The sequence below is a fragment of the Berghia stephanieae genome, chromosome 3, assembly GCF_034508935.2.
Source record: "Berghia stephanieae isolate SIO BIC M18660-M18661 chromosome 3, UCSD_Bste_1.3, whole genome shotgun sequence".
Lineage (NCBI taxonomy): Eukaryota > Metazoa > Mollusca > Gastropoda > Nudibranchia > Aeolidiidae > Berghia > Berghia stephanieae.
In genome coordinates, this window is record NC_088362.1 from 69,782,863 (window position 1) to 69,792,862 (window position 10,000).

General features: G+C 36.9%; 1 protein-coding gene across 8 annotated transcripts in view; it reads left to right on the top strand.

Annotated features, from left to right (window-relative positions):
- The window catches only part of LOC144968326 (arsenite methyltransferase-like), a 64,909-nt gene that overhangs the window by 53,733 nt on the left and 1,176 nt on the right, over positions 1 to 10,000 (top strand). For 6 of the 8 annotated variants that reach the window (XM_078906579.1, XM_078906580.1, XM_078906577.1 and 3 more), the window contains 2 exons: positions 5,026 to 5,165; positions 5,855 to 5,971. In XM_078906579.1, coding sequence (XP_078762705.1) covers positions 5,026 to 5,165; positions 5,855 to 5,971 — 257 coding nt within the window. The remainder of the gene's footprint in view (positions 1 to 5,025; positions 5,166 to 5,854; positions 5,972 to 10,000) is intronic. The other 2 variants (XM_078906583.1, XM_078906582.1) reach the window with 1 other exon arrangement.

The window sequence follows — 10,000 nt, forward strand, 5'->3', positions numbered from 1 at the left end:
TTCGGCTTTTATACTGCAATAATATACGGCTGCATATATTGGTTGAAACTATGTGTTTAATGAGTCTAAAGAGATGTGTCACAAGGCAGGTTCTTCAACTATTAACTGGCAAAATCCAGTTCGCTCAAATAGAGAATCGATCTAGTAATTTTATAAAAGGTGCTGGCACCCCCAAAGTTGCATTTGCTTCTCAATTCTATAGTAGATTTACAAAGCGAGTAATCGGCCGTCTGTAGACAATTATGTCACTTGTTGGGAAATTGTAGCAGAATAGTTATAATAATAGTGGTTGTGATTGTGGTGGTAATTAAGGTGATGATGGTGGTAATGATGATGATGATGATGCTGATGCTGATGATGATGATGATGGTGATGATGATGATGATGATGATGATGATGATGATGATGATGATGATGATCACGGCGACAATCGGGACGACAGCAGCAGCAGCTATTGGCTCCCCCAAACCCGTATTATCCAGTTTTTCCATATGGTCCGCCAAACCTTACATAGAAAAATTCCCGCTTGTGGGAAATTCATCGACACACCTGCTATGTCTAAAGCAGCACCAAGCCTACTATGTTACAACACCGAATGAAAATACTCGATCTTATGCGGATCTGGATGCAGAGCACAGCCTGTGCATGCACCGGCGACCGGGCAGGACGAAACGGCTTAAGCCTTACCATCCACGTCAGCGGTAGAAGCTCTGCACGTTTACGCGGCGGGGGTCGTCTGGGTCCCAATTGGATTCACTAGTCTGATGTCACGTCGCTCAGCAACGGCGAGCAGCCTGGTTCTAAACAAAGAAAATGGGTAATTTTTATTCTTCATGCTGGCCAGAAATTTTCATATGTCATGTGATCAGAATGTATAAAAGTCAAGACATGATCATATTTATAATGTTTTTCTCCTTTGGATACACTTTCATGCTCGTCAGAGAAATATTTCATCAGGGCGTCCGCCATTGTTCCGATAGTTTAGAGCCAGTTACTAAGTTACCATGCGTCATTACGAGGGAAGTGACGTCATGACTGTTGAAGTCTATTACTCCTACCTGCCAGAAGTTTTCTCCTAGCTGGCAGGAGTTTTGTGGTCCCATTCTGGTAGCAACATTGGTAAGAGTTGTGGGCACCTACCACCTACCTCTTGGAGGTGATAAGTTCTTGGTTTCGTACAGTTCCTACCTACTAGATTTTGCCAAGTATTCCCACGATTGAGCTTCGTACATCTCCTTCCAGCAAGGAGGTACTACGCTCTCATTACATCAGGTCAATAATCCCCAAACCGTGACCCTTTCAGTGCCGCCATTTAGGACACGTGCTCTCTGCCCAAACGGGAGCCGTATCCCCAGCACGTCCTTGCCGCAAAGCCAGAGCTCCACGGTTGTAATCTCCGTCGTGGGATTGCAGCTGGATTTGAATTGTCATTCGTCCGCCTACCGCTTAAGGTTGAGGCTATTTTTGGGTGAGATAACAGAATGTAGGGGCGTCCGGCTAGCGAGTTTTTTTTTTGCACCAGGTTGGGAACAGGCAGGTTTAAAAATGGGTCAGGGAGGTTCCTCCATGTCTACCGTCTCACGCTGATTCGTGGAGAAAAATAATCACGTGACAGTACTATTTTTACGTGTCGTTTTGACACGCAAGCGGTTTATATGAACCGTAGGGAAACTCACCTGATCAAGTTGTTGGGAACGCTGACTCCACGCGTACTCAACACTAGGATTGACCACCACTAACCTCCACTTGCAACAACTGCCACAACAGCTACTGCTCTGCTGCTGCTGCTGCTGCTGCTGCTGACTACTCACTACTACTACTACTACTATACTACTACACTACTACTACTACTACTACTACTACATACTACTATACTACTACTACTACTACTACTATACTACTACTAACTACTACTACTACTACTACTACTACTACTACTACTACACTACTACTACTACTACTACACTACTACTACCACCACACACCACTACTACTATCACTACTATCATACTACTACTAATACTACTACTGCTACTACTACTACTACTTTACTAACTACTCTACTACTACTACTACTACTACTACTACTACTACTATACTACTACTACTACTACTACTACTATACTACTACTACTACATACTACTACTACTACTACTACTACTGCTGCTGCTGCTGCTGCTGCTGCTACTACTACTACTACTACTACTACTACTACTACTACTACTACTACTACTACTACTACTACTACTACTACTACTACGACTACTAATACTACTCTACTACTATTACTACTACTACTACTACTACTACTACTACTACTACTACTACTACTACTACTACTACTACTACTACTACTACTGTTCATACTACTACAACTACAACGCATCGTTTTTATGCACCTCCGTTGGCGGTGATGGTTAATTAATGAAAATGTTACTGCATACGACCATGAGGTTTAAATAATTTTAGATTGTAGTTTAGCACGCTGCTTAGTGATTACCGGTGTACGTTTATACAATGATAATAAAATAAAGAATATTCACAATAATTTAAAAAATCAAAGGTAAAAAGAGACATGGCACACAAATACTGATCTTAAATAAATAAAGAATTTTAGAAATTTTATTTTTTTTAAACACGATAAAAAGTTTTTAAAAAAAAAAAAAAAAAAAAAGATGTCTTTCTCAATAAAGTAAACTTTCCAAAAAATATATGTTTACAATGGGAATCGAACCCAGTACTTTCAAGGTTAAAAAGTCTGACAGCTTGTCCACTGCGCTACGGAGCCACCTAACTGTCCATCTCATTTAATAAGGTCTTTCTAAGACATTATTTTACCTTCAATGCAACTTCTATTTTCTGGTTCTATATTTCGATTTTTTTAGTTTATTGTTATTTTTGTATAAATGTATTAACAAAAACATCCTACATATGTCACAATATAACTTTTGCCATGTCCGAATACAGAAACACAATATCGCTGATGAAATTGGGTGGAATGCGCATCGTGACGGAGGTGCATAAAAGATACACCGTTAACGGAGGTGCATAAAAACACTACGTTTTAAAAAAAAATAATTGTTGTTGTATTTTTGCAGCAGTTATAAATTTACCAATCACAGTTGTGCAATAATTTATCACCTAAATATAGTAATAGACCTACAGAGATAGACCCTACAATGCACTTGGTTTGTGAAACGTACTTTTTCTGCATCTATCCACACTAGCTACCACTGTAGACACAACTCAAGACAACAATAGTGTGGTCTAATTTCTATTGCTAACTTATATTTCAAACTTCAACTACAGTATTATAGTATTATATCAAACATTGTTAAAAAGTATTTTATCTTCTTCTCATTCTTCTTCTTAACAATCAAAAATACGGTAGGCATACATTGTGTAGTGTGTAGTGTAGGCTAGCCAACTGCACACCCCTTTGAACCTTGAACGACGCGCGCGCTGACCTATGGCCTTGTCCGACCTCTGTCACGGCTTTCCCATTGTGGCGATGCTAAAAATAGTGCAGGCTGGTTGGCGAAGAGGGTTATTCTCAGATCAGATGACGTCAGAAAATGGCCCAACCTGGTGCAAAAAAAAAACTCGCGTCCGGCTAGCGGTGGCTAGCTAGACTGTCCGGCTAGCGTGGCTAGTCAGACAGTGGGTGTCCAGTATGCGTGCCTGGAATAGGGGGCTGAGTGCCTAGTCGTGTGCAGGGCTGGATCGCCATTCCGTTCGTGCCTACCACGTCAGGCCGACGTGAGGCAACAGATAGATATTTAATTTTTGAATCTTGTATATTCAAATATTCAGCATTTATATCTAATCCTGACATACTGATTACACCATTTTGAGGCGAAGAATTTAGTCTCAAAATATCTTCTCGGGTTGAATTAGGGGCCCTGTGTGGGGTCTTTTGACCCCTCAAAGTGGACAGGAGGTCACTTGCTGTGTCTTCCACCCCCTCCCCCTTTATCTATTTTCCAACTTGCTTTTTGTCTTGTCTTGGAACGAGATTATTGTACTGGCCCTGGCCGGAGTTCTTGATTGAGGTGGAAATAGTCAAATGTATAGTGCTAGGTTTGAGAGATGATATGTTTTGCTTTGTAAATTATCTCTGCAATGTTAGATTTTATTTAATGTTTAAGGATTTATAAACATTAGAGTGTATTCCTCTTATTGGGATCACGTGCTTGTGTCTGGATGAGACTTTTAGGTGATCTCAAATTAAGTACACTGATAATGCGCTCTTGGAATCCTCATATGTTCCCTATTTGTATCATTCCTCTTTATTTTACTTTTTCTTATATGCAATTAATTCCAAATCTATAATTTTTTTGACAATCCCATTTTCTTCCTGTCTATTGCCATTAGATGCTGTGGAGTGGATTCGTCGTTGGAACGACAAGCTGTGATGATGATGATGGTGATGATGATGATGATGATGATGATGATGATGATGATGATGATGATGATGATGATGATGATGATGATGATGATGATGATGATGATGATGTGATGATGATGATGATGAATTATTATTATTATTATTATTATTATTATTATTATTATTATTATTATTATTATTATTATTATTATTATTATTATTATCATTATTATTATCATTATTATTATTATTATTGCCATCAATATAACATAATTAAATCCAAGGCTCTAAATTATGACTATAACTTTTAATTCGTAGACTATAAACCACCCCGATATAAAACCGTTTTAACTGTCGTGTTCTGCAAAAAACTAGTATTTAAAAATTTGGCCAGAAAACTCGTCCTTTAATTATTGATGGTTTAAATGACCTCATCTTGACAACAAAAAAACCCCTCTCAAATCTAGGATCCTGTGAGGTCTTCCTTAGTCCCAGGTTGGGGAGTTTTTGACAAGATAAGGGTCATTTAAATAGATCGATATTTAAAGGACGAGTTTTATGGCCAATGTTTTAAATCCGTGTTGTTGTTTTTTTCAGAGTGCGGAAATGTATTTGTTAATTTTATTTAAAAAAATAGGTGAGACCAAGTTTGTCTCCGTGACCTACAGCCTCTTCAAACTTCCTGCCCAGCATTCCAAGTCGATGACAGTCGAGTACAATGGATCTATCGAGGAGTATGAGGCAGGATTCATGTTGGACTCCGATATCGCGTTTAAGGTACGACACTGCTATGGCACTGCCTAAGTATCGGAAGGTCCAGGGTTCGAGTTTCGCTCTGGGCGGCACGTAATTGAGTCCTTGAGTAAAGGCTCTTTTCTCACATTTTCTCACCGTACTCAAGTGTAAAATGAGTACCTGGCCGTTGACACGGCTGTCTCGATCGAGAGGCTGGGTCGCCTAGCAGGCGTCACATCTTGCTAAGTGTTGCTGTTGACCAGGGACTCCTTGTAAAGCGCTTTGAGCACGTTTAGATGGATATTGATCTGTCTACCTTTGCCCACTCTAAGCAATGTTACATTGTTGCCGTTTCCGTGTCCACCAAGCAGTGATTGGATAGCCGGGTCTGGTAAATCTGATAGGAAGTACTTTGTGATAGACGCGTCTGCCCATTTAATACAATACTGGCAACACGCAATAGAAGGAACGAAATTGATGTCACTCAGGTCTCTGTTATTGTATTTAGACAGCCACTTTGGTGATTACTTCTATCTAAATTAAATTATAATCAAATCATAAACATCAAGGTTATACACAATTTTGTGAGTTGGGACGGCATATCCGTCTGGTGGGCGTTATAAGTATTTTACCTAAACGCATAGCATAAATAGATTGTGAATAGATCCCGAGACAAGCTGCTAATTGCTGTAAGAATTCAATGTCTTGTGTTGTTTGCAAAATGTTTTCAGAGAGGAGAAAAAGTGTGCGTTAAGCCTGAACTAGCCACCATTTTACAGTCATCAAGATTCAAGAATTTCTTTACGTTTCATGACGGCGTACAAGGACCTTGCAAAGATTCTGAATTGGTGAGTATGACTGTAACCAACACCTAGAATAACCAACCCAGTGCAACGATTTCATGATTCTAAGTTGACGAACGAAATCAGTTTGAAGAAGCCGTTTGGATTCAGTTATTTGCCTACAAAAATTTCAATTCTAATAATCAGAGGAATTTAGTTCTATACAAATTTGAAAGTACCATCTTTGTTGTTAAGGAAAATAATTGAGAACTTAGCGTTTTTAAGGAGAATAACATAAGGTATTTGCCACTAGAATTTAAAAATTAGTGGAGTTAAAGATGTAGTCTAGTTAAAATTCAAGTAAAAAATTAATAGAAAAAAAGAACATTTAAAAAACTTTCGTTGGGATTTATTCCGCCCGTCGCTGTTTTACGACTAAGTCCCAATAATTGAATAGATTCACAACCAAAGAGACTGGTTTCGATTCTTTAACTCACCTCTCTTTTCACCACATGCAGTGATTGGGTAGCTGAGCTTTTTAGAACTGACAGGAAGTCTTGTAAAAAAAGAAATAAAATATTATCCTAACAACAAGCCTTGGATAACAAAAGATCTAAAACTTTTATTGAACCAAAAGAAAACTCTCTTTACTAGTAGAAATAAAAAAGATCTGAAAACAAAACAAAAAGAGATAAAGAGAGTAATATCCAGTTGTAGAGACAAGTACAAAAATAAAATTGAAAAATGCTTTTCTTCTGGGGATATACGGGACACGTGGCGGGGGCTTAAAACTGCTGTTAACTATAATCCAAAGCCCACGATTATATCTGAAGATATCGAAATTGAAACTCTAAATAAATTTTATTCACGTTTTGACACAGCAAACAAATTTGATATTGAAAATGAAAAACATAAATTAGACAGGGCTTTGGAAGATGAAATGACTATTGAGGTCAGTGAAGAAGAAACGAGATTCGTATTTTCGAAACTAAACGAGAGGAAGGCTGCTGGGCCGGATGGATTGAAAGGAAAATTATTAAAAGATTGTGCCCATCAACTGTCCCCCATTTATACACATATTTTTAACTGGTCCCTCCAATGCGTTTCGATCCCTGAAATTTGGAAAACTTCAAAAATTATTCCTGTTCCAAAAAAAAAAAACTTGAATCTATGAACGATCTCAGACCTGTTGCACTGACTTCAATAGTCATGAAATCTTTAGAAAAACTTGTTCTTGTTAAAATTAGGAACCAGTTTATGCCATTGAGTGATAGTCATCAATTTGCTTACAAACCAGGACGTGGCGTAGAGGATGCCATTTTGCTGTTTACAAACAACATCTACAGGCATCTAGATCACGCTAAGAGCTATTGCAGATTGCTTTTCGCAGATTTTTCTTCAGCGTTCAATACAATGCAACCTCAGTTGGTTGTTCAAAAATTGACTAGTCTGAATTTAAACAAGTATATAATTGCTTGGGTGCTCGAATTTCTTACGGAGAGAGCACAATATGTTCAATTAGGACAAAATATATCTTCCTGTATAACTACAAATACTGGTGCTCCTCAAGCTTGTGTATTGTCCCCTGTATTATTCACAATATACACGAATGACTGTAGAAGTCAAAACCTGAGTGTACCTTTGATAAAGTTTGCAGATGACACCGCTCTTCAAGGCCTCATAACAAATGGCAACGAAGTGGCTTATAGGCAAGAAATTGATAGATTTGTGTCTTGGTGTGATGCCCACCACCTAGAGCTTAACATAAGCAAGACAAAGGAGCTAGTGATTGACTTTAGGAGAGTGAAGGAACCGATAGAACCGTTAAAATTAAAGGACCAATTCGTCCAGCGAGTTTCTCACTACAAATACCTTGGTGTAACAATTGATGACAGGCTCAAGTGGGATGAACACTTGAAAATAATTAGGCATAAGATGTGCAGACGTACATATTTTTTATCAAAACTCTCTCAGTTTAGAATAGATAAAACCCTCTGCACATTATTTTATAGAGCAGTAATCGAAAGTGTTTTGTCATTTTGTATAACAGCTTGGGGAGGCAATTGCTTAGCAGTGGAAAGGAACAAAATAAATTCAAATATTAAAAAATCTATTAAACGCTATATAAATGATGTTGACGATGTAGATCTTTTATACGAGAAATTTTGTATAAATAAAATAACTAAAATATTAAATGACCAGTATCATCCACTAAGACCATCAGTTATTATGTCAGAAAGAAGTGGTCGCCCTTTCTCTATTTCAACGAAAACAGAGAGACACCGAAAATCATTTCTGCCGTCCAGTATTAGGCTTTATAACAACAAGCAATAATCATTTTATACAATTATTTCGCATTTTTACTTTCAAAAAATGTAAATATTAAATTATTAATTTATTTGTTTTGCAATCTTTTCAATTTTTAATTTATAGTGACAGTTTTGACTATTTTACAGTGTTGAAATTATTCATATTATAAAGCGCAGCTCTGGTTATGGAGCTACTCCTTTTTCATATATTATACATCCTATTTCCATTGTATTTTTATCTTATTATGTAAATTATAACACGTCTGTACAAAAAATTTCCTTTTTGGGATGCAATAAAGTATTATTATTATTATTATTATTATTATTAAACTGGCATTCTATCCAAAACGCAGAAAGCAGTTGTTTTGCCAGTTGAATATTAACGAAATTGGGATAAAACCAACTCTATGATCTTTAATTAACTGAAATCCTAAATATCAACAGCATCTCCAAGAAAACAACAGCGTTGTCACTTGGGCTAGGTTCAAGTCTGATTTGACTCGCTGTCACTGATATTTTGGTAAAAATGGTAAAGGATGATGACATGTTAGTGTATAATTGAACAGCTTGTGAATAAGTCAGTGGATCTAACTTAAATCCTTTAGAAAACACCCGTCGACTGATCACTGCTTATTGACATGAACATATGGAAATGTTCTAACTCAACTTTAAGCAAGTAGCTGTCATTATCTGCTTCATTCTGTAGAACTCGAGATAAACTCTGGCTTCACAGGTTTTGGGTAATCCTTGAGGGTGGATAACGTGTCTGGTCTTAGTCAAGGGGTTCTTTGCTAATTCACATTTGCTATCTTTACTATTCTGATGTACACTTGACATAAACCTTTTTTTCCCCATTTTGGTCAGGGAATTGTGTAGGATCGATTACGACGACCCGTAATTGTTCCAAATGTCCCAACTAAAACCCTTTAATCGATCGATATTTGAAGTAAATCTTTTCTAGCCAAAATGAAAGAAAGTTTGTTTTCAATGTTCAGTAGTTTTTTTCGTTGATGTTGTTTTGTTTTTTTTTTTTTTCGTTGTTTTTGTTTTATTTTTTTGTTTTTTGTTTTTTGTTTTTTTCTCCTTTTTTGCCCTTTAATAATTTTCTTTGTGGCTGAGTATCCTTGTTCTAAAATGACGCTATAACCGGGGCACTTCTACAGTCGTCCAATCATACCATTTTCTTTCTTTGGCGGTGATATGATAAATACGTAGACTATCTCGAAGAGAAAAAAAATACAATTTTTTTTATAAAACCAAATTTAAAAAAAAATATATTTAAAAAACAAAACCCAAAAATAAACAAACTTACAAACAGACAAAAAAAAAACAACAAACAAAATAACAACTCATAAACAAATCTTAAAAGCAGAAAGAAAAATCTGCCAACTTTGACGAGGCAAGCTAATTCTTTAGGAATATTTATTCTTATCCTCCTATTTTAGTTAAGGCTGAATATAAGCTTTTTTTTCTTTAAATTCAATAGCACATAATTACCTTATTTCAAATAGCTTGTTATAAGCTTCGCTTGTGACCGAGATTTTCGAAATTCGTTTCAATACGTTAAATGCCTGAATTACACATTGTCAGTATTTCATTGCCTCAACCGATGTTCCTTCTTGCTTATTGGGAAAGAAAAACAAGGTCGCAACCTATTTTTCGCTCCATTTAACCCAAGTTACTTTCCTGAAATCACGAGATCGGTGATTATCAACTTTTCTTCTTCCCTGGATTGACTCAATGTCTTTTTCGTCTATTTGTGTGTGTGTGTGTGTGTGTGTGTTTG